This window comes from Exophiala xenobiotica (assembly GCF_000835505.1).
Source record: "Exophiala xenobiotica strain CBS 118157 unplaced genomic scaffold supercont1.4, whole genome shotgun sequence".
Classification (NCBI taxonomy): Eukaryota; Fungi; Ascomycota; class Eurotiomycetes; order Chaetothyriales; family Herpotrichiellaceae; genus Exophiala; species Exophiala xenobiotica.
The window spans coordinates 64,078-89,584 of NW_013562491.1; the positions used below are offsets into that span (position 1 = coordinate 64,078).

At 52.5% G+C, this 25,507-nt stretch overlaps 8 protein-coding genes across 8 annotated transcripts; 2 read left to right on the plus strand and 6 right to left on the minus strand.

The window, feature by feature from the left end:
* Positions 1 to 251: 251 nt before the first annotated feature.
* PV05_06180 (uncharacterized protein) lies at positions 252 to 2,813 on the minus strand. The gene is made up of 2 exons (XM_013458897.1): positions 2,546 to 2,813; positions 252 to 2,496 (listed from the first exon to the last, which is right to left on the minus strand). Exons 1-2 carry the CDS (start codon positions 2,680 to 2,682, stop codon positions 345 to 347), a joined length of 2,289 nt encoding a protein of 762 aa, XP_013314351.1. The 5' UTR covers positions 2,683 to 2,813; the 3' UTR covers positions 252 to 344.
* A 395-nt stretch (positions 2,814 to 3,208) lies between these two features.
* Positions 3,209 to 4,604, plus strand: PV05_06181 (uncharacterized protein). The gene is made up of 2 exons (XM_013458898.1): positions 3,209 to 3,387; positions 3,463 to 4,604. The coding sequence occupies exons 1-2, from the start codon at positions 3,380 to 3,382 to the stop codon at positions 3,998 to 4,000; spliced, it is 546 nt and encodes a 181-aa protein (XP_013314352.1). The 5' UTR covers positions 3,209 to 3,379; the 3' UTR covers positions 4,001 to 4,604.
* PV05_06182 (uncharacterized protein) lies at positions 4,475 to 6,602 on the minus strand. Its single transcript, XM_013458899.1, has one exon. It carries the CDS (start codon positions 6,492 to 6,494, stop codon positions 4,638 to 4,640), a length of 1,857 nt encoding a protein of 618 aa, XP_013314353.1. The 5' UTR covers positions 6,495 to 6,602; the 3' UTR covers positions 4,475 to 4,637.
* Positions 6,603 to 6,799: 197 nt separating this feature from the next.
* Positions 6,800 to 10,483, minus strand: PV05_06183 (NAD+ synthetase). The gene is made up of 18 exons (XM_013458900.1): positions 10,150 to 10,483; positions 10,066 to 10,102; positions 9,899 to 10,005; positions 9,613 to 9,845; positions 9,521 to 9,548; positions 9,286 to 9,451; positions 9,149 to 9,212; positions 9,075 to 9,096; positions 8,362 to 9,012; positions 8,231 to 8,287; positions 8,076 to 8,135; positions 7,907 to 7,941; positions 7,803 to 7,848; positions 7,672 to 7,746; positions 7,496 to 7,621; positions 7,326 to 7,441; positions 7,113 to 7,170; positions 6,800 to 7,042 (listed from the first exon to the last, which is right to left on the minus strand). Exons 1-18 carry the CDS (start codon positions 10,279 to 10,281, stop codon positions 6,917 to 6,919), a joined length of 2,139 nt encoding a protein of 712 aa, XP_013314354.1. The 5' UTR covers positions 10,282 to 10,483; the 3' UTR covers positions 6,800 to 6,916.
* Positions 10,484 to 10,976: 493 nt separating this feature from the next.
* Positions 10,977 to 18,487, minus strand: PV05_06184 (uncharacterized protein). Its single transcript, XM_013458901.1, has 4 exons — positions 17,866 to 18,487; positions 14,426 to 17,813; positions 12,858 to 14,375; positions 10,977 to 12,808 (listed from the first exon to the last, which is right to left on the minus strand). Exons 1-4 carry the CDS (start codon positions 18,039 to 18,041, stop codon positions 11,432 to 11,434), a joined length of 6,459 nt encoding a protein of 2,152 aa, XP_013314355.1. The 5' UTR covers positions 18,042 to 18,487; the 3' UTR covers positions 10,977 to 11,431.
* A 2,225-nt stretch (positions 18,488 to 20,712) lies between these two features.
* Positions 20,713 to 23,274, minus strand: PV05_06185 (signal recognition particle protein SRP54). The gene is made up of 4 exons (XM_013458902.1): positions 22,407 to 23,274; positions 22,056 to 22,315; positions 21,510 to 21,932; positions 20,713 to 21,436 (listed from the first exon to the last, which is right to left on the minus strand). Exons 1-4 carry the CDS (start codon positions 23,176 to 23,178, stop codon positions 21,329 to 21,331), a joined length of 1,563 nt encoding a protein of 520 aa, XP_013314356.1. The 5' UTR covers positions 23,179 to 23,274; the 3' UTR covers positions 20,713 to 21,328.
* Positions 23,275 to 23,433: 159 nt separating this feature from the next.
* Positions 23,434 to 24,330, plus strand: PV05_06186 (uncharacterized protein). Its single transcript, XM_013458903.1, has one exon. It carries the CDS (start codon positions 23,464 to 23,466, stop codon positions 24,316 to 24,318), a length of 855 nt encoding a protein of 284 aa, XP_013314357.1. The 5' UTR covers positions 23,434 to 23,463; the 3' UTR covers positions 24,319 to 24,330.
* Positions 24,331 to 24,342: 12 nt separating this feature from the next.
* On the minus strand, positions 24,343 to 25,306 carry PV05_06187 (uncharacterized protein). Its single transcript, XM_013458904.1, has 3 exons — positions 24,969 to 25,306; positions 24,810 to 24,916; positions 24,343 to 24,713 (listed from the first exon to the last, which is right to left on the minus strand). Exons 1-3 carry the CDS (start codon positions 25,244 to 25,246, stop codon positions 24,472 to 24,474), a joined length of 627 nt encoding a protein of 208 aa, XP_013314358.1. The 5' UTR covers positions 25,247 to 25,306; the 3' UTR covers positions 24,343 to 24,471.
* Between the last annotated feature and the right edge of the window lie 201 nt (positions 25,307 to 25,507).

Consider the following 25,507-nt stretch of genomic DNA (forward strand, 5'->3'; position numbering starts at 1 on the left):
GTTGTCACGCTGTCTGCCACTTTGCCGCGTCTACACGCGCGTTGCAGTTCGAACCGCCTTCTCGAGCATAGGTAGGTTCTCCCAATCCTTTCGTGCCTCCTCCAAAATGAGCCAAGTCCTTGCCTTGATCATGTTCAATCGCCCGTAATCTTTTGACCTGTCTCTCTGCATGAAGGCCGCGACTTGTCTTCAGTGTGTCAATCGAGCTGTTCAACCCCAGGACGGAACGGAAAACGCATCTGTTGAACATTGGTCATTTGCTGTGGCAAAGACAACATACGATGCCTATCACTTTCACCACGCTTACTAGTACAGGCTGTACTGGTGATCAGCTAGCACTAACTCTATCGGCTCATGACGGCCTCCCTGCGTCCTCTGAGCTCCCTCACCAGCGCTTTCGCCTCTTCGACCTCATACCCATCCATACACAGCTCTTCGGCCAATCTCTCTGCTCGATCCAGGTCACCGGTCTTTACGCTCCAGCGAGCGAGCCACAATCGCGCTTTTGACGTCGTCGCCGTCGTCCCGGTTCCAAAGCCGTCACCATCACCATCACCATCATCATCACCATCCCCGTCTCCAGCTTGAGTCTCATTTTCTTCGTGGTCATCCCCCTGCTCCTCCTCGGACGTCATGATATCTGTATCGTCATCTCCTTCGCCCGCACCGACATGCTCATCTTGCATTTCTCCCAGCTCAGCATCCGTCCTCATTGAAGCCACTCTCGCACGGCGGCGCTCCTCCGCGACCGCACTGGCTCTTGCATCCTTTCTTGCTCGCTTTCGCAGGGCCTTCTCCGCCTGCACGACAGCCTTCCCACTTCCGCCCGTCTCCTGTGCCACACATAGTTCCATGTACTTTGCCGCCTCAGCGTCACCGATTGCCTCGCCCCTCCGCTCATACAGCAGGGCAATCTGGTAAAGTGTCTCCGGATCAAGTAGCTTCCTCGGCTGTGCCTTTACTGCGCCTTTGCCTCCTTTCGCGTGCGCCGCAAAACTACTCTGCTGCGAACTCCCCTCGGAGTCGTCGATATACGTGCCCGCCACAAGAGCCCTCTTGAGCGCTTTGATCGCCTGTTCCAGCCGGTCCATCTTGGCGTAGCACGACCCCACAGCCTGCCACATCTTCGGATCATACGGCCTCAGCCCGGCTGCACGCTGGTAATAGAACAAAGCGTAGAATCCCATGTCCAGCATCTCGTACGCCTGACCAAGGCCGTACCATGCGCGGTAGTCCTTGCGGTTCACGTCCACGGCGCGCCGGTACGACTCAATCGCCGCGTGCGTGTTCTTGAGCTCGACGTACTCGTGGCCCATGAGCGTCCAGGCTGCGAGGAAGTTGCGGTCGAGCGTCAGCGCGCGCCGGAAGTACATGACGGCTTTCTCGTGCTGACTGCACAGGCTGTAGTAGTTGCCTACGACGCAACATGTTTCGGGCCGGAATTTGTCCACGGACGTGGCCAGATGGGCGAGGAATGCGAGCCGCGGCCGGTCCGTCATGACGTACAGGATGTTGGAGTAGTGGTCGAGACCGTCAAGCCGGTGTGGGTGGGTGACCAGCAGGTCCTGGAAGATGGAGGCCGCGGTCTCGTACTCTTTCGCGTGGTAGTGCAGGGTGGCGAGCTGGGTGAGGAGGAAGGTTGAGGTCGGGAAGTAGGACAGCAGGGTGCGCAGGGAGGAGAGTGTGGCAGACTGGTCCGTTGTCGAGAAGAGGTCGACGGATGCGACGGCTTGATACATTATGCTTATTATGTTCGGAGGGAGAGCGGATGGGGAGGAAAGTTGGGCAGAGAGGTCGTCGACGCTTGAGAGTAGGGAGATAAGCTCTTCCCAGGCGCCCCAGTGGTAGGGATTGAGGCGGACTGAACGCAGGAGCCATTGTTGTGCGAGGCTTTCCTGACGTGACTTGGACAGGACAGTGCCGTAGAGGTACTCGAGCCAGCCCTGAGAGCGTTTGAGCGTTGGGTCTGCGGCGTCGCGGGTGCGGAAGTAAGCTTCTAGTCCGCGGGCGAGGGATGGGAGCTCGCGGTTCACGGTCTGGCCTCCGTCTGCAGGGCCGAGTACCATTTCGGTTTCTTCGTCCTTGCGCTTTTCCCCGGCCAGATAGCGGGCATAGAGGGCGAGGAATAGGGATTTCTGGCTGAGGCGGGGGAAAGGGTCGACTGCAGTGGACTCTGCCTGTTTCGTCTTACCCTTGTGTCGAGAAGGTGTTGATGTAGGTGTACGCCCTTTGGGCTTGTCAAAGATGGCTAGACCGCCGGCCGGTATGGCTGGTGGGAGAAAGACGGCAGCGCATCTGTCGAACTCCTTTGTGTCAAAGAATGATTTCGCAAGGAGATATTTTGGTGCTTCTCTTGCTTCCAATGTCGCTTCTTCTGGGTCTTCGTGACTCGTGGAAAAGATGCGATATGAGGATTGGACATTATTCGTATCGTGCATTTGAGAATCGTCGTCATGGTCATGATCATGAGGGAGAGAGTTGAGGAGTTCGGCTGCCCTGTGCCAATCAGTCCAGCTCGCGTTTTCTGAAGGGATGGCGGATCTACCATTTCGCTGACTGGTACAAGCAGCGCTCTGAGCATTTTATAGAGATCTCAGTCAGGCGGTCTCGTAGTTCAGACACCACCTCAGTGTCGACCTCGCCTGCGGACCCGAAGCTGTTGTTACGTTGTTGCGACGCCATGTTGTAGAGCTGCCTTCGCGTTAGAGAGGCAACATGGTCTCTTGGGTGATTATCTGAGGATGAGCAAGACTTCGGGCTTTCTTCTATGGGCAGTCTGTTGTCACTGCGCCTGTTGCAACTTTTTGGGCTTGGAGAACGCGTCGTGGGGAAGAGAGCGCGAATCGCAGCCTTTCTCCGCAGAAGTAATCGCAAGGCTGAATGGAACACAAATATAGCATAGTGCAGCCTTACGCCTGCGACCACCGGGTCTGTGAAGGCTTCAGACTGATCATCCGGGGCTCTTCCGTGCTGTAAAGCGCCTCCGATATCAACAATGTATCTAACCTCCTCTCGAAATGCCTATACCCTATCTCCTTACATACCTTCACGACTAATGTGGCTATGGGCCCCTTTGTTGAGACAGCCGCGTGATGAATACAGCAGCCTTGTGCGGCAGAGCAGTAGACTACATGCGCAAGAATTTCGGTCACACTTAGCGGCGCCACAAGACAGGCCTCTGGCGGTTTGGGACCTGTATTTCATGAAACTCCTCTGTACACCATCTCAGACAGAGCCACAAGCACAGAACATCTGTTAATTTGGGACTCACTCCGGCGAACGACATCCATCTTGCTGTCATTGCTCCTTGAAAGTGACCGTTCTACCTGCATGACAACAAACCACAACCCCATGCCTTTCTGGCCGCGATAGGCCCACCATGTCAACGTACGTATTCAATATCCTCCGAACGGAGGCCTCCTTCTCGTTCATACGCTCGCTCACTGACACTTTCGCATGAAGAAACCGATACTCCTCCTTAAACCGCCGTGCCGCTCCCTCCTCCGCGCTCTTCCAAGACTACCCCGGCTCGCGCCCGTCTTCTTCATCATCCTCTCGTCCAGGCTATGCCTACTCTTCGCAACCTGACGCCGCAGGCCGACCTTCATCTTCACCGTATTTGAATCCGTACTCTTCTACGAACGGCACACCGCACGACTCTACATCGGGTTTCCGCCCTGCCACGCCCAATTCAAAAGGGCAATATTCGACCTCCGTCCTTGAGGAACTCGAATCGCAGAACGAAATCACAGCTACAACGCTTCTCTCGCAGAAAGTGTCCCAATTAAAAACACTCACCGTCGCGATTGGCGATGAGATCCGAGATTCCAGCGGTCTCGCAAGTCAGATCAATGACACGTTCGAGAACACGGGCGTACGGTTACGTGGCACGATGAGGAGGATGCTCAGGATGGCGGAGCGGACGGGTGTCGGGTGGAAGGCGTGGGTGCTGTTTTTCATTGCGGTGTGGGCCATTTTTGCGTATGTCTGGCTTTTCTAGCCCTGTCCGAGATTCTCGTCTTGTCAAATCGGACAATCTTGAAATCAACCATGAGCTCGACCTCCAGATGCTACCAAAGAGGAGACATTTCACACGAAACATCTGGGACGGACGTGAGGATGACTATTTGGCGAGGGACTGGTGATGAGTCCCTCACGGGTCCATCTAAATGTCAGCAGGGTCCAGGTCGATCTTCTGCCACCCGAACATTTTTAAAGACATGTGTACCAAGAGTTGTACAGTATTCTGAACTCACGTTCACTTGATGCATTGACAGCAGATTTAGACGCGCGGCGTGTGGCGTATTTCACTGGGACGTTCTGGCATGGGCTGAAAAGATTCTCGAAGCGTTCAGAGGTGACGGCATTATGAATTGGAGCGCAACCTGGAAAAGGATGAGGTTCTAGAAGAGTACGTGCTGCTCGATAATGACAAGCTTGGTAGGAAGGAATATGTACATTTAGCACTTGAGGTCTGGGTCTGATCCGGTACTGGCAGGAAGTCCTTGGAATGTCCTTGAGAGTACCAGGTTTGCCGTCGAATGCAAGCCGCTGTATTATGATACAGCGTAGTAATCATAATAACACTCTACGTGTCTGTCTCTTCCATTGTCCTTGCGTGCCTTTCTTTTGATCATTTACGGATCCGCTCTTCTTCTCGAACTCAAAAACCGACCACTCCGTCTCCGGCCTTGACTCGACTCCTGACTCCCGCTCTGATCGACGGGTGTCTCCCACTCTTCACCAGCACCGACAGTGATTCCTGGCGGGGGCGTAAACAGCCCGCCGCTAGATGTACCAAGCGTGCCTGATCCTGTGGCTGCAGCAGCGGCAGTTGCTCTTCTGGCCGCTGTTCGTCCAAACAGTGTCCGCCTGGCACTTCCACCCACCGCGGCCGCAGCACCGTCAAGCCAATTCCGCGCCGCAGCCGCACGAGAGGGGCTCTCACTTGCCGCCTCATGTCTTCTTTGTCCGGAGCCTGGGGTATCCATAGTATTGGCATGGGCCACGCCCCGAGCCGTAGGTCTAGCATGTACTCTGGCGTGCCTGGGTCCCGTCGACGCGAATGGATCGTAGTCTTCCTGTTCCGCATCTCCATCTCCAACCCCCTCGGCATCGGCATCGACATCTCCTTCAAGCGGACTGTCCAGCATCGCCGGCGTCTGGGTATACTGATGCTGGAGCTGAAGCTGATGAAGCTGACTTGGCCGGTGTCGGTTGCCTGACACGACCCTGGCTGCTCGTCCCGAGTATCCAGATCCACCACCACCACCACCAGCGGTAGTAGCGGGCGTCGGTCTGTGATATTGGTGCTGATACTGGTGCTGATGCTGTCCTGCACGCACTTGCGGCGACGATGCCGGACCCGCGATCCAAGACCCCGAACTCCGCGGTCCTGACGGTCGTCCTGAGCCTGAGCCTCCAGCGAGCTGCCTCGCCGCTTGCTGTCCCATACTCGTTCTACCCACGGTATGTAGGTGAGGTTGTTGTCGTTGTGCAGACTGGCCGGGCAGTATCGAGATATCCATCTCACTCTCCTCGATCTCGGTGTCGGTATGTTCCCACGCCTGCTCGTCATCTGCTGCATCGGGCACGTCGTCGTCGAGATCCCTTTCTTCACCTCCCGCCAGGTTCTGCTCGTCGTCGAAGATCTCATCCTCGTCAAGCATAGCATTCGCCAAGTCCTCGGCCGCGCGCTCGTCGTAGTCGTACTCACTCCCCGGCACAGGAACACGTCCGTCCGCGATGTGCGCATGTCTCGCTCTTGCGAGTTGTTCTCGCCGTTGGCCGCCATCTTCGTCTTCTTCTCCGTCTCGGTCCGAATCCGAGTCCGGCTCTCTGCGACTGTCATACATCCATCCCTCCTCTTGCGGGTATGGCTCCGGACTGCTCATCCCTTCCTCATCATCATCATCATCATCGTCGTCCTCAACGTCGTCCTCGTCCCCATCTGCGTCGGGGATATCATCGTCAAGATCCCCTCCCATGCCCATACCATCTTCTTCCACATCCACGTCCTCATCATCGAATCCGTCCTCATATCCCTCCTCGCCATCCGCGTCAGGGATTTCCTCATCCAGATCCCTCCCCTCAACCGGCTCCCCTACCTGATCCCTCTGCGCGAGTCGTTCCTGCTCTTCCGCCTCCATGGCCATTCGTTCCTGGAACTCGACTTCACGGAGCTGCTTCTCCACCTCCTCCCGTTCCAGCTCCTCCTCGCGCCGGCCGAGCATCGTCTTCGCGCACCCTGCCGGCTTGAGCCAGCTGTAGCCGTACATCGCTATGGCCATTTTCCGCTGCATGATCGTGCGTTCGTCACTGGACAAGACCGCGAGCGTGGTGTTGCGATTCTGCGCCGCGTGCGCCTTGTTCCGCCGCGAGGCATGGTGAGAATGTGTGGGTTGCGAGGTGGTTTCGGACGATGTCTGAGATGGAGGTGCAGGCAGGAGGGAGGATGCGGGCGGAGGGAATAGTGGGAGGAACGTTGTTAGCATCACGTCGACGCGGGCTTTGCAGTTCCTAGGAGATGTTGACCTAGATCTCCCGCGGAGGTGTGGCTGGTGTAGTAGAGTCTTTGGCTACCGGCATGAAGATGTGACAATGGCTGTCACTGTTTACTGTTCGCAGAAGAAGATTGAATGCGGGGAGAAATTGTGGTCACTTGTGAGAGACGCGCTGCGCGTTCGGGTGATTGTGCCCCGAAAGGCCATGATGGACAGGCCGCTGTGGTTATGATAGAGGCCATCATATCAGCATATGGCTTTTTGCGTCAAACAACAAAGTAGGAGAAGAGTATTGGCTACTCGGTGTCATGTCATTACGTAGACCACTGCACTTCGGATTCTAGTTATCTAGTTATATGCTTCTTGCAGAATCAAATCTAGTCCTGACACTGGCTATCAAACAGTCCAGTTTCTCACGCTGTCTGATGGGCCAACCGTTCCGCTAGAGCGCTGGCATGGTTTCTGATCTTGTTAAACTGCCACGGCCAGTCGATAACGTAGAGGAACGGTCTGAGATCATGACGATTGTCATCCGGATTCTGCAACATCGTAAGCCATTGATTCGTCCAAGAGCGCCGTGTCCCGAGTCATCGAGGATTGAAAACTTACATATGCACTCATGTGAATACTTGGTGTCAAGACAGTACTCTTGTGCCGATTCATTGCACTATAGGCAAAGTGGTCAGCATGAACTCGTATTGGGAGGAAATCGTCATCTTCCCAGAAAAGGGTAAATAAAGCATTGATGGAAGACTGTAATATGCGTTCACGTCGTCTTTGCGGGGACCAGAAAGCGTGCTGCCAACCACAGGAGTGACTTACTAGTAGCGGAAGAAGCGCTGGACCTTGGTTGCAACTTGCTGAGGGCCGAACCCAGGTCGATCTTGCCACTCAACCAAGAGTCGCAAGTAACATGACCACGGGCCAAGTTTTTCCACCTAATACCATGTCAGATCTTGAATCCTGGAGCGGCAGATCCAAAGCAGAGATACCTTGCGCAGTACTCCAAAGGTGCTCAGTTCGTCATATGTAAGTCCCATCTCAGCCTCGGATTCGTCGTCTTGCTCCCCAGCGGAAAGCGGTAAGAGCTCGGCCGTTGGACGAGCCTCGATGAATTCCTCGTTAAAATGAGCGTCTAGAATTTAAAAAGATGTAGAAGGATGCAAACCGTTATAATGGGCATATTCCACTTCTCCCTTGCCCATGCCAGAAAGGCTCTTGCATCGGATTTCGATATGCTCCCCTAGAAGATCCCAACTTTAGGCGCCTGATACGATGACAAAGATTGGATTGGTTTACCAATGGCGCGATGTCGCCAGATGAACAGTCGTATTTGGTTAAGTAGCTAAAACGAGACTCGTGAGCTTTGCTGAATTGACGGTGACATTTGGGGAAAGACTTACCCTCTTAGAGCTTCATCGACGTTGGCCGATGACATCTATCCAAATCTCAGTTGTTGCTCAAATCAGACAGAGACAACGAGTCCACGGGGACTGCGAGGTGCCAGGCATGCGTCTTTGCGCGATCATTTGTGGCGCTGGAGGGGGCAAAGGTTGCATGGACTGTACTCACAACTAGTAGACTTGCACCAGCCCGCGGCATCTTACGAGCTGTCGTGCTAAGCTGCGCCATCTGTTCCAAGTACACGAATTAATACTGTCCAAACAAGCAGGTCGACCGGATTGGAAGAGTCCTCCGTCTTTGGGGGTTGGAAAGAATTCACTCGCCTCGTATGCGATAACCATTCTGTTTCGTGCTTGGATGTTCTGTTTTGCAAGGTTCTCCTGTGTGGATGGCTTTGTCAGTATGTTATCTGTATGATGGGAAAGAGAGACAGCGACAAGCTGAAAACACCTACTGCAGCACTTCCTCCCTCAACCTTGAATCTTGGCTTGAAGTTCAAGGCCTGCTCCACGATGTTCTCATGTGCGGCAACGGTACCATCAATGTTGACATCGGAATGATACGCACCAATACTCTCGGCTAGTCGTTTGGCACGCGATCTCGTCCGATCTCCACTGTGTTGTGCCGCCATAAAGCATGTGTGAAGTAACCTCTTTACAATGTCTTGCGGTGTTTTGACGGTGAGATTTGGTTCACCTGTGATCCGACGTAAATCGGCCAACGTGTTGTCGTCTCCGGAATTGATAGATTCCAAAACCACCTTAGCCATACCTAAAACGAAGAGCGCCACGGTAGCGCTGTCGAGACCTCCAGAAAGAGCGAGGAAGTATCCGGCAGCGCTCGCCCGGGTTAGATACTGCCACAGATAAGCCGCTTCAGCCCTATAGATCTCTTCCATCGGGTCCAGGATCTTGAGCGAGATTTCCCGAGATAGTTGCAATGTGTCCGAGAATAGAACCTCGTCGGCGGGACAGGATAGACATAGATCACAATCGATACGGGGGTACTCCGGCTGCGCTGCGCCTTGTACGTTTCGCGATATGCTACTTCTGTAACTGCGGACCTCCTCGAGATCAATTGTTGCAGTGATGACCTCGACGGGTTTCTGCTATGGGGTCAGTCCTACATTCTGCATGTTTTAGTATAGACTGTAAGCGTTATGCATACCAGGGAGAATTGCGTGGATTGCCTTGATAAGTTAGCAAAGTGATGAGGAACGTGTCGATAAAGCGTTGACATACTTCATCACACTGCCGTTGCACAAGATCATTGATGAGCCGTCAAACATCATTCTGGCCTCGCCATCTAGCATGGATTCACGTTAGTTGCTGGCATAGAAGGTCCCTTGATGGCGGAAGGGTGCACTGAAAAGACTCACCAACTCCAGTCGCATTAGCGTAGATATAAATCCCTCCAAGCTTCCGAGTGCAATTCTGGATCAGAGACAGTCTAGTGTTGAGCTTCCTCAGCTCGGCGTGGGAGGCACTTGAATTAACAATGACCTCCACACCGTTGAGACCCATGTTGGTAGATGGGTTCAAAGGCTTTAGCAGAAGTCAGCCCATGTGTGACTTGGAATCATCCTAGCAGCTGAGCTGAATGAAGTCACGTACAGTAAATAGCTCCTCGCACGTCTCACAGCTAAATCGTCCATTGTAAGCATTAAAGCCAGAGATGCCCTTTTACCAAGAAGCACATGACTTACCCAACGGATGTGTCTAATGTGGAAAGCACAGCATCTCCGATCGGTACTGTTTTTTGTCCAGTGATTTCACGTATGATCTGCTCAAGATAGTATGTCTCTACCGTTCTCGGTTTAACCCAAGCTGTGAAATGACGGGCCTCGCGGTACAGGCCATCATTGGCAAGGCTCATCTTCGGTCGAATGAAGAAGATTTTTTGGTATGTAAGCAGAATGCGACAGTTGTATCGCACATTCTCACCCAATGTGTTAGCACATAACAGATCAGAGTGATCAAGGTATTACTCACCCGGTGCCTCACGCCCATACCTACGTCGACGAGCATATCTTTGGTCACAGGATCGTTGAGTATCTGGGCGACGACCTCCCAACTGTGAAAGAAGGTATCACTTTCGACTTTTGACGTCGAAGTCAGCAGCTTCTTCATTAGTGTCTGAAGGCGTGTGCCTGACTCACGGTGATGGTCAAGACATCCATATCCGGGAATTTCCAACTGACGGAGTCAGCTCCGTTTCCCAGTACCTGTACAGGGTATCCTACCTCAGGTCCCGTACGAAGCTTGGCTCCACGACTTTTCGCTAGCCTGATACTTTCCAGGATTCGATGAAGATTCCCCTGAAAGTCCAGCGGCACGCTAGGAAGTGTGGCACTAGCGACAGTAATGAAGGTCATGCTGGGCCGATATTTGGGTCTTTTTGATATATCTCGGCAATGTGTGAGCTACCGACCCTTCAGGAATATTATTGCTTCGGTGATCTGAGGACGGGAAGTGAGTGGACTTTGTCACCCACTAAGATTCTGGGGAAAGGCAAGACAAATACTGTAGACAACCTAAGTGTCCCTGAACCACCCAAGATACCTACACAGCTTTCCCAGAACGACGGCCGTTTAATCGTGACTCTTCCGGCCTTGGCAAACGGCGGCTGCCGTATAAATGGGTGTGCGCTCCGCCGTATAGTTTTGCGTCACATACCCTCGATACTTACCAAGCCGGTTTCCAGAAAAAATGGCATCGTCCGACAGGGGGAATAAACTCCAGCTTGAAGATAGGGAGTCTGCTAACGGTAAATCACTGGAGTTATGGCCATGGTACCAACGGCCTTCCGTGTGTCAACGACTTGCGCTATAACGTTATATACGAAGGGTTCCGGATAGACAACGAGTACCACGTCAAGCACGTCTATGTGAAGCCGACGAACTCCTGCCGTCAGAACAGTGCCACCCTTTTCCGAAACCGGCTCGCTACCTACAGTGCACTACAGTACGTGTGCTCCGTGTCTATTAAGCGTATTTGAAAACACATTACCAGCGAGGCCAGGTACCTGAGAGTCAGGCATATGGCATTGCCAATCGGGGAGCAAAGAACGTCAGTATTCAATAAATATATTTTGTGCAATCTACCGCTGTCCATAATGATACACTTCCCGTTGGCAGTCTGCAGTATCGTCTCTGATGTTTAATACTCATATCCATGGCTTCATTTTCCCCAATTTTCGACCAATCTGCAAATCCTTGAATGAAACGACTGAATTTGTGCGAAGACTGGAACTCCTTCGCTCAGGAACGATCGTAAGAAGTGAAATCATACCCCATCATCATCAAAACCTGAGAGCTGCAATGCCGTAATATCAAGTAAGAACCTCCTTCATCTCGCAATCCATGAAGCGCTTCGTCAGGGGGTATAGGAGAATCCACGGACCGAATGCGCTTGCCATACCGAACCGAATATTGAATGACGAAAGAGCCGCCCCTTAATATTTCATGTCGTAACCCGGCCACCCCAATGCTCAAGTTCCACTCATATATGCCGTCCCCGAGCCACTCAAGCTTGAGCCTTGATCTCGGGGGCACGCTTGAACTCCTCACTGGCGTGAGCCATATCAGCTTCCTTCTGGGCCTTGGGCACTCGTGGAGATGGCACAGAGTCATGCTGAGCACGGCGAACAATACCTCCAGTGACAGGCAGGATAGAGCCGGTGTGCATCAAGAAACTGTCCACCTGTCGTGCGCACTGTCGCCCTTCGTTGATGCCCCAGACAATGAGAGACTGGCCGCGACGGCAGTCGCCAGCAGCAAAGACTCCAGGAAGGTTGGTGTTGTACATGTTCTTCGGAGTCTTGATGTTCTTGCGCGCATCGAGCTCGATCTCGGAGTTGAACAACCGATCATCTGGACCAAGGAAACCCATGGACAGAAGGACAAGGTCGGCTGGGAAGTATTCCTCGCTACCTTCCTTGGGTTTCATCTCCCACGCACCCGTGGCTGACTTGCTCCATTCCACACGGTTGGTGTTGATACCGACGACCCGACCGTCTTCCACAGCGAAGTCCTTGGTCATGACACAGTACTCACGGGGATCCTTGCCATAGTGCTGTTTAACCTCGGTGTGGCCATAGTCAACACGGTAGATTCTAGGCCATTGTGGCCATGGATTGTCGCGGGCACGCTCTGGTGGGGGTTGAGGCAAGAGCTCGAAGTTGGTGATGGACTTGGCACCATGTCGAAGAGAAGTACCAATGCAGTCATTACCAGTATCGCCACCGCCAATGACGATGACATGCTTGTCCTTAGCTGTAATGTACTTGCCGTCACCTAGTTCGGAGTCGAGCAGAGACTTGGTGTTTGCGTGGAGGAACTCCATGGCGAAATGAATGCCTTCCGCTTCTCTGTTCTTGATTTTCAAGTCACGGGGAACTTGCGCACCAGTCGAGATGACGACTGCGTCGTTGCTCTGGCGGAGTGACTCCAAGCTGACCTCTTCGCCCGGGCCAACCATGACGCCAGTCACGAAGTTGACACCTTCAGCGGCCATGAGATCGACTCGTCGTTGGACAATGCGTTTGTCGAGCTTCATGTTGGGAATGCCGTACATCAACAAACCACCAACGCGATCGGATTTCTCGTAGACTGTGACGGTGTGTCCGGCACGGTTGAGCTGATCCGCAGCAGCAAGACCAGCAGGCCCAGATCCGATGACGGCAACCTTCTTGCCAGTGCGTTCAGTCGGCGGGTTTGGAACCATCCAGCCCTCCTCGAAGCCTTTGTCAATGATGGCACACTCAATGCTCTTGATGCCGACAGGGTCTTCGTTGATTCCCAAAACGCAAGCACCTTCGCAAGGAGCAGGGCAGACACGACCAGTAAACTCAGGGAAGTTGTTGGTCATCAGCAGACGGTTGAGAGCGTCTTTCCACTGGTTCTGGTTTTGTCAGTATGTTATCTGTATGAAGGGAAAGAGAGACACCTACTTGAAAGACAAGCTCATTCCACTTGGGAATGATGTTGGAAATCGGACATCCGGTATCCGATTGACAGAATGGAACACCGCAATCCATGCATCGAGCAGCTTGATATTTGAGCTCGTCTTCATTGAGGCGCGACGACAGCTCGCCCCAGTCCTTGACTCTGGTCTTGACGTTGCGATACTTCTCGCTACGGCGAGTATACTTCATGAAACCACGGGTCTTGTCCAGGACCAATGCCGCCTTCTGCTTAGCCTTGTCTGCATCTCCGTTGATTCCTTCCTCAATATCGAGCATGTCAGCCTTCTTCTGCTGGGCCTCCTTGTCTTGTGCGGCATTGCGCTGTTCTTGATGAAGGTTTCGAACTGGGTTGCCAGGGAGCAATGGGAGAGGATATTCTGCCTTTTTGGCTTCCTCAGCCTTCTTGGCTTGCTCGGCCAATACTCTCTTATAGTCGGTGGGAAGCACCTTGACAAATCGTGGGAGGGCGCGGTTGAATTCGAGAAGTATACGGGCAGCAAGCTCGGAACCAGTGTAGTGATGGTGATCCTCGATCATGCCTCGAAGGAAGGCGATCTCGGATGGATCCTCAACACCAGAAACTTCAACCATTTCCATGTTGATCTTGGAGTGGAAATCTTGGTTCATATCGAGCACATACGCGATACCTCCAGACATACCAGCAGCGAAGTTGCGGCCAGTGCTACCAAGGACAACGATGCGGCCACCAGTCATGTACTCGCAACCGTGGTCACCGACACCTTCGACAACAGCATTGGCACCAGAGTTTCGGACTGCGAAACGTTCAGCAGCGACACCACGGAAGTAACATGTGCCGCTGGTAGCACCGTAGAGGCAGACATTGCCGATCAAGATGTTCTCCTCGGCCTTGTAAACAGCGCTGCGAGGAGGATAGATGATCAGACGGCCGCCAGAAAGGCCTTTGCCGACGTAGTCGTTGGAATCACCCTCGAGCTCAAGAGTAACACCAGGAGCGAGATAAGCACCGAATGATTGACCAGCAGAGCCTCTGATATTGACGTGGATGGTATCTTGAGGAAGACCAGCCTCGCCATAGCGCTTGCTGATTTGGTAGGACAAGGTGGCACCCAGTGTCCGGTCAGTGTTGACAATGTCGGTTTCAATCCGACATGGCAGACCCTTCTCGAGAGCGAGTTCGGACTCTGAGATGAGCTTGTTGTCGAGACGGGTATGCAACTTATGATCCTGTTTGCGGACATTGTAGGTGGCAACACCTGGACGGATGGAGTGTGCGGGGGTCAAAATAAGAGACAGGTCGAGGTTTTCGGTTTTCCGTGAGCGAAGGTCGTCACGAACCTTCAAGAGCTCGGCTCGACCGACCATCTCATTGACAGATCTCAAACCAAGACGGGCCATGATTGCACGAAGCTCATTGGCAATGTAGTAAAAGAAGTTGATGACGTGCTCCGGAGTGCCCTGGAATTTCTTTCTGAGTAGAGGATCTTGAGTAGCAATGCCGACAGGGCAGGTGTTCAGATGGCACTAGACAGGTTAGCTTTTGAGTTCTTGTACATGGCTGGATTAATGCTTACCTTGCGCATCATGATACAACCCATGGCGATGAGAGGTGTGGTGGCAAAACCCCATTCCTCCGCGCCAAGCAGACAAGCAATAGCGACATCACGTCCAGTTCGGATCTGACCGTCAGTCTGCACAATGACACGGCCTCGCAGATCGTTGAGAACCAAGGTCTGATGGGTTTCGGCCAAACCCAATTCCCACGGAAGACCGGCATATTTGATACCGGTCCATCTCGAAGCACCCGTACCACCGTCATGGCCAGAGATCAGGATGTGGTCGGCCTTGGCCTTTGCAACACCAGCCGCGACGATACCGACGCCGACTTCTGACACAAGCTTGACAGAGACCCTGGCGCGGGGGTTCGAGCACTTCAGATCGTAAATCAACTGTTTCAAGTCCTCAATTGAATAGATGTCGTGATGAGGAGGAGGCGAAATGAGGCCGACACCCGGAGTAGAGTGTCTGGTGCGAGCAATTGGCTCAGAAACTTTATGACCAGGCAGTTCACCACCTTCACCAGGCTTGGCACCCTGAGCCATTTTGATCTGAAGCTCATCGGAGTCAGCAAGGTAGTTTGACGTGACACCAAACCGCCCAGAAGCAATCTGCTTGATGGCCGAGCGCATGGAGTCGCCATTTTCCATCTTCAGACTTCGTTCAGGATCCTCACCACCTTCACCGGTGTTGGACTTCCCACCAAGACGATTCATGGCGACGGCCAATGTGGAGTGAGCCTCCATAGAAATTGATCCGTAGGACATGGCACCTGTAACAAATCGTCGTACAATTTCCGTCCATGGCTCAACCTGGTCAATTGGCACGGGCTGGCGTTGTTCGAAATCGAAATCGAGCAGGCCGCGGAGTGTGCAGTTCTTGATCTGCTCATACTCGGAAAGAGAGTAGGCCTCGTACGACTTATCGTTGTGGGTTCGAACGGCATCCTGAATGTTTGCAATGCTGACAGGGTCGTTGATGTGGTTCTCACCACCATCGCGCCAATGGTACTCTCCGGTTTCAGGCAATCCTGGGACATCTCGGATATGTCTCGAAGGATAACCTTGTTCATGGATAGCGAATGAGTCTTCGGCAATCAACTCGAAGGTCATACCACGAACACGAGTGGCAGTACCAGCGAAGCATCGGTCAACCACAGTGTCGTCAATACCCAATGCTTCAAAGATCTGAGCTCCCTTGTATGACTGCAGAGTGGAAATACCCATCTTGCTCATGACTTTCAGAATACCTCCGTCGCAAGAAGCCTTGTAGTTAGCGATCAGTTGCTGATCAGTGAGCTTCTTCTTGATGATGCCCTCACGGTTGAGCTTCAGAATGCATTCGATAGCCAGGTAAGGGTTGATACCATCAGCACCGTAGCCGACGAGGACACACATGTGGTGGACTTCTCTGGCATCAGCAGTCTCGGCAATGAGCGCCACTCTAGATCGCCACTTGTTGCGCACCAAGTGATGATGAACCAAACCAGTGGCAAGTAAAGTAGGCACAGAAACCCGCTCTTCACTGGTAGCTCGATCAGACAGGATGATGATCTTATCACCTTGCTCGATTGCAGCTGTAGCTTCGTCGCAGATGTCGTCGAGAGCCTTCATGAAGCCGTCGACACCGTTTGATTTATCAAAAGTGATGTCAATAGTCCGAACAGTCCAGTCCTTGTTGTACTGGTTGATGTTCTTCAGCGCATTGAAAGTTTCCGTCTCCAAAATTGGAGATGGAAGCAACAGTCTGCCGCACTGTGACTCGTCCATCTCGAGCAAATTGCCCTGAGGACCAACGTAGCACTCCAGAGACATGACAATCGCTTCTCGAATAGGGTCGATAGGCGGGTTTGTCACCTGGGCGAATAGCTGTCTGAAATATTCATATAGAAGTCGTGGTTGCTGTGCAAGACATGCAAGAGGTGCATCGTTACCCATAGATCCAAGTGCTTCCTTTGAGTCGGCAGCCATTGGTGCAAGAAGCAGACTAACCTGCTCGAAGGAGTATCCGAATGCTTTTAGTCTAGGGTCTTCTTGAACGCTGGTGTCCGTAAGTTTATAATTCAGGTCGGATTCCTTGGACAATGCCTCATAGATTTGAGGCATTTTCATGAGGTTCTTGTCCAGCCACTGTTGGAAAGGTTGTCGGCTTGCGACAGTGGCTTTGAGTTCAGCGTCATCAATGATGCGCCCAGCTTCAGTATCAACCAGAAGCATCTTTCCGGGTTGCAGGCGCCCCTTGAGGATCACTCTCTCGGGTTCGATCGCAATAGTACCTACTTCCGAGGCGCAGATGATTCGATCATCATCCGTCACGTAGTAACGGCAAGGTCTCAGACCATTTCGGTCCAAGTTGGCGCCACAGTATCGACCGTCTGAAAATGTGAAGAGCGCAGGGCCGTCCCACGGCTCCATCAAGTTGGCTGCGTATTCGTAGAAAGCGGCTTTACCAGCGTCCATGGCATTGTTACCCTGCCATGCCTCAGGCACCATCATCATGACGGCTTCGGGCAAAGAAAGCACACGGTTCATGACCAAAAGCTCCAGGACGTTGTCAAAGGCGGCAGAGTCTGAGCCACCATCCTCAACGATGGGGAACAATTTCTCGAGTTCTTCGCCAAAAAGATCCGATCGCAGCACGCCCTCACGAGCTCTCATCCAGTTCTTGTTGCCTCGCAGAGTGTTGATCTCACCGTTGTGAGCAAGCCAGCGCAGGGGCTGTGACCGATCCCACGATGGGAAAGTGTTTGTGGAGAAACGCGAATGCACCAGGGCGAAGTGAGCCTCATAATCTACCGAGACAAGATCATGGTAATACTGGTACACCTGCACAGGCGCCAACTGTCCCTTGTAGACGATATTTCTGTTGCTTAGGGAGCACACGTAGAACCAGGGCTTCCAACGTGGATCGTGGGAGACTGTCTTTCTTAGGATGTACAGCTTTCGCTCGAACTCAACATCATCGAATTGTTCGGGGTCGGTGACATCTGGTTTATTGCCACTCCCGTAAGCGGAAGCAAGGACGACAAAGGGTTGGAGGATTATGGGTTCGCGTGAAAGGGCAGCTGGACCCAGAAGAGTCGAGTCTCGTGGAACCTCTCGCCAGCCGAGGGTACGCAGGCCCAATGATTGAGCGGCCTCCTCGAAACTGAGGGTGGCATGTTTCAGCATCTCAGTGTCTGGCTTGAAGAACAGGTTGCCGGCAGCATATTGACCAAGAGGTGGTAATTCCACGCCAACCTCGCGGGCGAAATTCTTGACAAAGAACTTGTGAGGGAGCGAGCTCATCACACCAGCACCGTCACCATCTCGTGCGTCTGACCCGACCGCACCACGATGGGTCATGTTACAGAGGAGGTTTCGCGCATCGCTGACGATTTTGTGGCTTGGCTTGCCCTTGATATGGCTGCGGGCATTGTCAGCAAGAAACCGCAAAACTTGGTTGATGGATCTCTTACGCAGCAAAGCCTACACCACATGCATCTTTCTCAAGGCTAGGATCGTAGAGACCTTGCTTCTCGGGCAAAGCCTCACCCCATCCATAACCCTTGTCGGGCTGGTATGGAGTGTACTCTTCCTTAACCTCTGGTGCTTCGATCTCTTGCTTGTTTGTTTCCACGGTTGAAAGGCCCATCCTATGGTCGACAGGCGACGACTTTTTCACAACGCAGACGAGGAAAGAAGGGTGGCGACAGAGGTCAGATCGGTTGGCGTGTAGGTATACAGGCGAGCCTGTGAAAAACCCTGCTCGCGGCAGATGAGGGGCTTACTCGACAGCAGGAAGGCTGTCTCTGTGCAAGGTTGAGCTCCAGCAACGGATTCTTGCGAGTCGTCTGGTGGTGATGAGCAGACAGACGGACTGGAGGCTGGGACAGTGGTAAACAGGAAGGGATGGAGGGAGGGTAGACGAGAGAAAGAAAAGAATAAATTGGGCCGATTTGGGTGTGGGGTTCTGCAAGAGTTTCTGCTGCCTCGTTGCTAGTGTCACGGACCATTCACAGCTTAGCTGTTACTACGGAGAAGTTTTTGCCTTGTCTTCCAGTGACATGCGGTACCGGCAAATGAAAGGATTGCGTCAAGACTGATCTCACAGCACGGCGGGAAGAAAAAGGCAGAGCGCAGACGGAAGCATTATTGATCTGTCACGGGCGCGCACAACGTACAGTACAGAGAGCCGCGTCGCCCGTCTACACAGTGCCATCATGGTGCTCTGACAAAGAAGCAGAAGCAGAAGCTAAGGTGGGGGAGCCAACCATCCTTGTCGAAAACACATCATGGGCAGCTTTATTCGTTTCTCCTCCAGCTCCATCGTGTCCATCCCAAGCATAAGCTCCATCATCTTGCATGTGCTGATAAGAGCCTCCTCGAGCCAATCACCGGCTGTTGTTTCTCTTCGATTACCTTTCCATTGCAACAACCGAAAAGATTTTGCCCGCTACCGGCGTCTTCTCAACTTCTCACAAGCTGCGCAAGAACTTTTTAGCCACCTAGCGAGTCTAGCGAGCCTTGCCTTACAGGCCCATTACCAGTTCAAGAGCCGTGAGTTCTGTGTGTCATACTGCTCTCCGGGCCTCCACCACCAGTCTAGATGCAGGGATCTTTTCTTCGCTTCGCTTACACCACTCCTCTCCAGTAGTAAGTACAGTACTCGTAGACGGGAGGGAACTGCGTTGCTCCCACCTCGGCATTGACCGCGGATGCCTCGTTTTGGTTTTTCGTATTCTTTCGCCCGGTGTGCTCTGGTCAGGACACTCTCCTCCTCCGGGCTCGCCCGGCTAGCAGGCTGACTCCTAGCCTTGGGCAAGAAAATTTTTTCTGGTCTAGCCTAGAGCATGGGCAAGTCAGCAAGAATCAGCTGTACACCTATTCTGGCCTGATATACAATATTATGATGAATTTGTCTGATGGCTGAAGTCGGAAATATATCACAAGCACACCTGAAATCACACGACAGGAAAGGTAGTAACTGTTGCAAGCCCATACCCAGCAGGAATGCTGCAAACGAGACGCACCCCACGCTCGGACAATTTGTTATTTGAACGAACACATGCACCAACACATCGCCCTATGGGTAACCTTGCTCAAGTTGCAGCTCGCCTCGATGGAGGGGCGAAGCACCGGATGGCCAACCATAGTACTCGTACTGTGTACTTGAGCAATCCAGCCAGTGGCTATACCAGAAGTTTAGCCGACCACCGACACCACCAAGGCTAGAATAAGCTCATCACAGCTCAAGCACCACAGAAAGGTACCTGGAGGGGACCCAATGGCCCATGAGCTGTCTTCTTGCGGCCACTAAATTCGGTCTGCCGACGTCGGAACTCCAGTCGTCAGATCTGCCCGTTCCCAAAACGAAAACCTTGTGGGTGCTGGCTCCTCACCTCCTCCACCAAGCCCTGCATGACATTAAGATATCCACACTGACTTCAAGCCGCATATTAATCCAAGCTCTCTGATTGAACAATCTGAACGAGAGCTGCAGACCCTGGCTGGTCTCCCCGGGAATTTGCACCCATGTGGAAGGTAAGGTTGGAAATCGTCCACGAATCCAGGTGTGCAATCGTCTGTGGCCGCGGGCTTGCAAATGGCATATAAAATAGGATATAAGTACAAGCAGCACATCCGTTTGTGGACATGTTCGCCGTTTCATCGGCCAGGTCCATCTCGGCCTTGTGCGAAATGAATTGTAGTTTCTGTCCCGTCTACGGGATTATTTGCCCGACAGGACAATTTCTCTCTGGGTAAGGCCCAAGGCTCCTAAGCCTTGTCTGTTGCATTTCATGGACACATAAAAACAAAATTGGCTCCACGGCCACATCTGCAGACCGCCATCTCAAGTGTTGGGTCTTGCTGGTCTTGCTTGTCTTGCTGGTCCTGCTGGTCCTGCTGGTGATGCTCACATTCATTCGGGAGGAATCGGCTCGAATATGTGTGAGACATGATCTTGACTGTGGCTCGTACGCCAGGTCGGAATTATGAGACTCTGACATTTTGTGGGCAAGTACACCGGTACCGGCTTTGGATTAGCTATATCCATCGTCCACTTGGCCCGTCCATCAGGCGGCTTGGCATAAACCAGTAACAACCGCCACATGAGTGCGGCCTGTCCGCTGTGAGGGTGTGGTAAGATATGTGTCGAGGTGTAAGAGATTTGTAAACGTCGAGGTGCAATAAGTAGGTCCACAGGCGGCAGGAGCCAACAGCGCACGACGAAGCAGTGGAAATGACGCGCAAGAACTCATATCATCCCCCATCTTCAGGTTTAGAACAGTCCTTTGGATTACGCTGTATAGCATCATGAGAGCCTAGATTGAACAGTAACTATCCCAGGCCAGCATGAAGACAGCTCAGAATCCACAGCATGCTTGCGCCGCGCGGCGCATGAGAGTGATTCAGGCATGCTTTGATACACTGTGCGCATACTGCATTCTGTAACTTTCTAACAAAGCACAGAAGTTGTTCTCCCCGGAGTCGGCAGCTACGGACATTCAGGTCCTTCTCTGACTTCCTGGCCCACTTCCTTAAGCCACTGGTCACTCAAGACCGTATGCGCCCAATGATTCTCAGTAGCTGGGGTGTCTGGATGGACAAGCCTTTGGCTATACGACGATCGAGTCCGGCATTCCATGTCAGAAGCATCGCCATGGCGTATCTTGGGCATGGTCCTTCCTCGTCTGGTAGATCTCGGACGCTGATCTTCAGCTGCCGGCCAATGGACTCCTGACAGGACTCCACTGTCCGTCGCCAACGACAATGTAAGGACGTTAAGAAGTAGCCGTGGTTGGACACTCAGTCGAGGCGGCGAAGTTTTCTCGGGCGATCTGTGTAGCCTTCAGAGAGTCGCTCATGAGGTGCCGGCGATGGGAATCTCCATGCAAGAATCGCCTTTTCACGAGACGTTGGCGATGATTGAGTCCCGCCTTATCTGCCTCGACCTCTTCCACCAAACATATTACCCATGCCCCCACCGAAATTCTTCATCATATCTTGCATATTCATGCCACCAGCACCTCCCATGGACCCCATCATCTACCCCAGAAAGTTAGCACATGATACCAGGAGCAATGGAACAGACATGAAGCCTAAGATAGGGAGTTCGTACCTCCATTAGCTTTCCCATGTCCCCACCAGGCATGCCACGTCCCATACCCATGGCCTGAGCCCTTTTCTGCATTGCAGCCATCTGCTGCTGCTTGTTCCCACCTTGCAGCATCGCTTGAGCCTTGGCCATGTTCTTTTTCTGCGCACCGAAGTTTTTGGCGAGCCCTGACATGACTTTGTGCTGCGTCAGAAGTTCCTCGACATCTCGGACACTGGTTCCGCTCCCGCAGGCAATACGAGTAATCCTGGTGGGCTGCGAGAGCAAGATCTTGCCGTCCGAGTCGAGCTCCTTCGCCGTCATGCTGTCGAAGATGTAGATCATTCGTTTGATTTTTTCTTGACCGTCCTCGTCGGACATCCCACCCATCATATTGCTGAGACCAGGAATCATACTCGCGACTTTCGACATCGGTCCCATTTTTAACTAAGGCAAGTATCAGTGGATATTCGAAGACGCCAGAAAACCTGGTACTGAAGACCAGGACGAGCTGCTTTTGACCCATGGGATTCTTCCACGGTGGCTCATTGGGGGACACAGCCAACTTACTATATTGGAAATCTGCTCCTTCATATCTCGAATCGTGAAGATACCCTCGGCCAGATGCTTCTGCGTCTCCTTCATGCCTGCCGACTCTCTGGTAATTGTCTGAAGATGTTCGATCAATCCCGACATGTCGCCATATCCGAGCAATTTGGAGATGAAAGGCTTCGGCGCAAATCGTTCCAAGTCAGTCATATGCTCTCCGGTACCCAGAAAGGCGACTGGTGTATGTGTAGCTGCAACAGCTGATATAGCACCACCTCCCACTGCACGTCGTCAGAAAGCTGTACCAATGAACAGGAAGAGACCATAGACCCGTGCACAAATGGCACAGTCATTCGCAAAAGAAATACTTACACGCTCCACCGTCTGTCTTTGTGATGATGATAGCGCCAAAATCAGCCGTCTGCTTGAACGCCGCTGACTGTGCTTCCGCCGCTTGGCCTATCGTCCCGTCCAGCACCATAATCGTCTGATCAGGCTTGATGGCATTCTGCACTTGTACCATCTCGGCGAACAGATCTGCCTCCTGCTTGTGACGACCCGACGTGTCCACAATGATGATCTCGAACTTCTCCTTCTTGAACCGCGCAACACCCTCGGCAGCAACGACAGCTGGATCTGTCTGCGTCAATGAGCCATAGTATGGTATCTTTGCTTTCGTTGCATTTTGCTTCAATTGGTCGTACGCTCCAGCACGGAATGTATCAGCGCACACTAGACAGGACTTGAACCCTCTTTGTGCGTAGTATCTTGCCAACTTCGTACACGTCGTCGTCTTGCCAGCACCCTGTAGACCAACAAACATTATAACATTGGACTTTCCTTTCTTCGCTTTGTATGGCTCGGCATGAGGGTCGACGAGTTGAACAAGGTGATCAAAGACAGCCTGTTGGATCAGTCGCTTTTTGCTGTTCGCGGTTGTGTGCGGCGGAAGGTCTTTGAAGTTGACGGTACTCTGTATCGATTTCCGTAGGTTCTTGACTAGTCGGACATTGACATCTGCTGATAATAGTGCTGAACATATCTCTTTGATCATGGAATCGAAGGCTTTCTCGTCTAGATTGGGTTCGCGGTTGAGGTTTGATACCGCGGCGTTGATGCGCCGGCCAAGATCTGAAAGGACCATCTTGTACGTTGTCTAATCACCTGGTAGGTGGTCCGATGTGTCTCTAGGTGTGAGACTACTCCGAATAATAGGATCCCTTCGCAATCAACGAGGTGGTTTTTGATCTGGAATGGAGTTTATGGTGGGGAGGACGGTGGGCGGAGTGCCATCATTCACTCCGCAGTAGGAATGTACCTTGACCGCAGTTTTACCGAAGCAAAGAAATTCTAACATTTTTTTGGTCAAGGTCAGAGACCAATCTGAAGCCACTACGAACGATCACCGGCTCTTGTCACATCCTCTACAATGGCTCCCCCTTCGCAGAAGAAACGCAGACTCGAAGATGGTATGCGCGGCAAGACCGAACGTCCTAAAAAGCGGTTCCGCAAACAGACGGAATACCACAGTTCTTCGGAGGATTCAAACGCAGAAGATGAGGGAGGTTTTGCAGCGGTCAACCTCGACGACAGTGATGAGGGCATAAAGGTACACCCGGCGCGAAAGGCGAAGCGAAAATCGGCAGAACAGCGCAAAAAGAAGGAAGATGTGCATGGTGAAGCGCATGCCCAAGATCAAGACCGCGAAGACAGCGCAGATGAAGGATCAGAGCAAGGAGAAGATTTATCAGACGACGACGACGATGATGATGCAAACACAGTCGGTACAGGTGCCAACCGAAAACGAGCAAGCAAACGCAACGACCCGGAAGCATTCTCTACCTCCATCTCCAAAATCCTATCCACCAAACTCTCTCAATCAGCCCGCAAAGACCCCGTCCTATCCCGAAGCAAACAGGCCACAGACACGAGTACCTCCCTCGCAGATGAGAAGCTCGAAAGGAAAGCCAAGGCCAAACTACGAGCAGAGCGCCGTGAAGACCTAGAGCGAGGAAGAATAAAGGACGTGCTGGGGTTGAATTCAGGCACAGCAGGAGAGATCGCTGAGGAGGAAAAGCGCCTGCGCAAGATCGCACAACGGGGTGTGGTCAAGCTGTTCAACGCCATTCGGGCCGCCCAGGTCAAAGGCGAGCAGGCAGCTCGGGAGGAACGAAAGAAGGGGACGATTGGAATGGCCAATCGTGAAGAGAAGGTGAATGAGATGAGTAAACAAGGGTTCCTGGATCTAATAGGAGGGAAGAAGAAGGCTACCGCAGTGCAATAACGTAGCCCTTTGTCAATGGAAAATGTGATGAGTTGCGCGTCCCGAGTTGAAGGCATATGCTCCGCTGGGTGCGAGAGCAACATTATGATAGTACATGTACAGCTTTATTTTGTGACATGTCAACAACAACCGCTTCTTCCTTGTCTTGCCGCATCACCGCTTCTCGAAATCTGAAGCCTGCATGTTCCTCGTCATCTGTGGTAGCTTGACCACGAGTCCGTCGAGCTCGGGCGTCATATGTACCTGGCATCCTAGCCGTGATGTTTCGGTCAATCCAAACGCCAGATCTAGCATGTCGTTCTCATCGTCACTGGCCTCGGGGATTTTATCGTACATTTCTTCGGATTCGACAATGACGTGACAGGTTGAGCAGGCGCAAGAGCCGCCGCATGCGCCTAGGTGATAAGCAGTCAGTTCTCTATCTCACGGATTCCTGCCTTCCCTCGCAAAGCCGGACACCTGTTTGTGCTGGAGCCGAATGTTGTACATACCTTCCATCTCGATATCGTTGGCCTGCGCTATATCTAGTAAATTGTCTCCCTTTGCGACTTCGAAGGTGTATTTCTCGCCATCTTTGTCGATGAATGTGACGTGTAGCCTGTCCTCAACATCAGCCTGTGAGCACTTCTATAAAACATCTGTAATCCTACTCTTCTCCCGGTTTCGGAGGGTCAAGGTGTCCGTGCCTGTTCGCCGGACTCGTCGAGAAGCGCCTCCTTCCATGCTCAAGGGTTCGAATATATTGCCTGATATGGTCTTTCTTGATTTCAAGCTCGGCCTGGTGTCGCCGGCACCGCGTCAGAGGTGATGCATGGATGTTGCTGGAGAAGAGCCGGGCTCCTGCGCTCCGAGGAAGAATGGCTTCCGATGGAAACCACCTGGGTCTCCCTGCTGCAATCAAACTTCGTGCTCCATGCCACGCAGACATTCTTTGATGCCCAACGTCGTGGTTGACGAGTGTTTGTGTCAGCTACCAACTGAGTTGCTCCTGTTCAACTAAATTGCGATACGAAAATCGAGCGAAATATCGGAGTTAATGATGCAATCTTGGCACTTGAACGGCCGATGGAACTCGGTCTGCGGCTTTATTCATTCATTCCTCCATACTAAATACTATACCCAGGTATACACTAACATGAAATTATACAATACACAAGGATACATTCTTTTACTTGGTGAATCCCAAGAA

What these genes read in the sequence shown, in the direction of transcription:
- PV05_06187 (XM_013458904.1), bottom strand. Translation starts at nt 25,246, where the DNA reads ATGTCTGCGTGGCATGGAGCACGAAGTTTGATTGCAGCAGGGAGACCC. An exon ending in CCTCCGAAACCGGGAGAAGA is followed by an intron (nt 24,917 to 24,968) that starts GTAGGATTACAG and finishes TGTTGAGGACAG; the next exon opens with GCTACACGTCACATTCATCG. An exon ending in CAACGATATCGAGATGGAAG is followed by an intron (nt 24,714 to 24,809) that starts GTATGTACAACA and finishes CTTATCACCTAG; the next exon opens with GCGCATGCGGCGGCTCTTGC.
- PV05_06180 (XM_013458897.1), bottom strand. Translation starts at nt 2,682, where the DNA reads ATGGCGTCGCAACAACGTAACAACAGCTTCGGGTCCGCAGGCGAGGTC. An exon ending in TTGTACCAGTCAGCGAAATG is followed by an intron (nt 2,497 to 2,545) that starts GTAGATCCGCCA and finishes TGATTGGCACAG; the next exon opens with GGCAGCCGAACTCCTCAACT.
- PV05_06182 (XM_013458899.1), bottom strand. Translation starts at nt 6,494, where the DNA reads ATGCTAACAACGTTCCTCCCACTATTCCCTCCGCCCGCATCCTCCCTC.
- PV05_06184 (XM_013458901.1), bottom strand. Translation starts at nt 18,041, where the DNA reads ATGGGCCTTTCAACCGTGGAAACAAACAAGCAAGAGATCGAAGCACCA. An exon ending in TGTGGTGTAGGCTTTGCTGC is followed by an intron (nt 17,814 to 17,865) that starts GTAAGAGATCCA and finishes CAATGCCCGCAG; the next exon opens with CCATATCAAGGGCAAGCCAA. An exon ending in GGAATGAGCTTGTCTTTCAA is followed by an intron (nt 12,809 to 12,857) that starts GTAGGTGTCTCT and finishes TGACAAAACCAG; the next exon opens with AACCAGTGGAAAGACGCTCT.
- PV05_06185 (XM_013458902.1), bottom strand. Translation starts at nt 23,178, where the DNA reads ATGGTCCTTTCAGATCTTGGCCGGCGCATCAACGCCGCGGTATCAAAC. An exon ending in AGGAGCAGATTTCCAATATA is followed by an intron (nt 21,933 to 22,055) that starts GTAAGTTGGCTG and finishes TACTTGCCTTAG; the next exon opens with TTAAAAATGGGACCGATGTC. An exon ending in ACATGGGAAAGCTAATGGAG is followed by an intron (nt 21,437 to 21,509) that starts GTACGAACTCCC and finishes TTTCTGGGGTAG; the next exon opens with ATGATGGGGTCCATGGGAGG.
- PV05_06183 (XM_013458900.1), bottom strand. Translation starts at nt 10,281, where the DNA reads ATGACCTTCATTACTGTCGCTAGTGCCACACTTCCTAGCGTGCCGCTG. An exon ending in AGCTTCGTACGGGACCTGAG is followed by an intron (nt 10,103 to 10,149) that starts GTAGGATACCCT and finishes TGACTCCGTCAG; the next exon opens with TTGGAAATTCCCGGATATGG. An exon ending in GTATTCACATGAGTGCATAT is followed by an intron (nt 7,043 to 7,112) that starts GTAAGTTTTCAA and finishes ACGATGTTGCAG; the next exon opens with AATCCGGATGACAATCGTCA.
- PV05_06186 (XM_013458903.1), top strand. Translation starts at nt 23,464, where the DNA reads ATGGCTCCCCCTTCGCAGAAGAAACGCAGACTCGAAGATGGTATGCGC.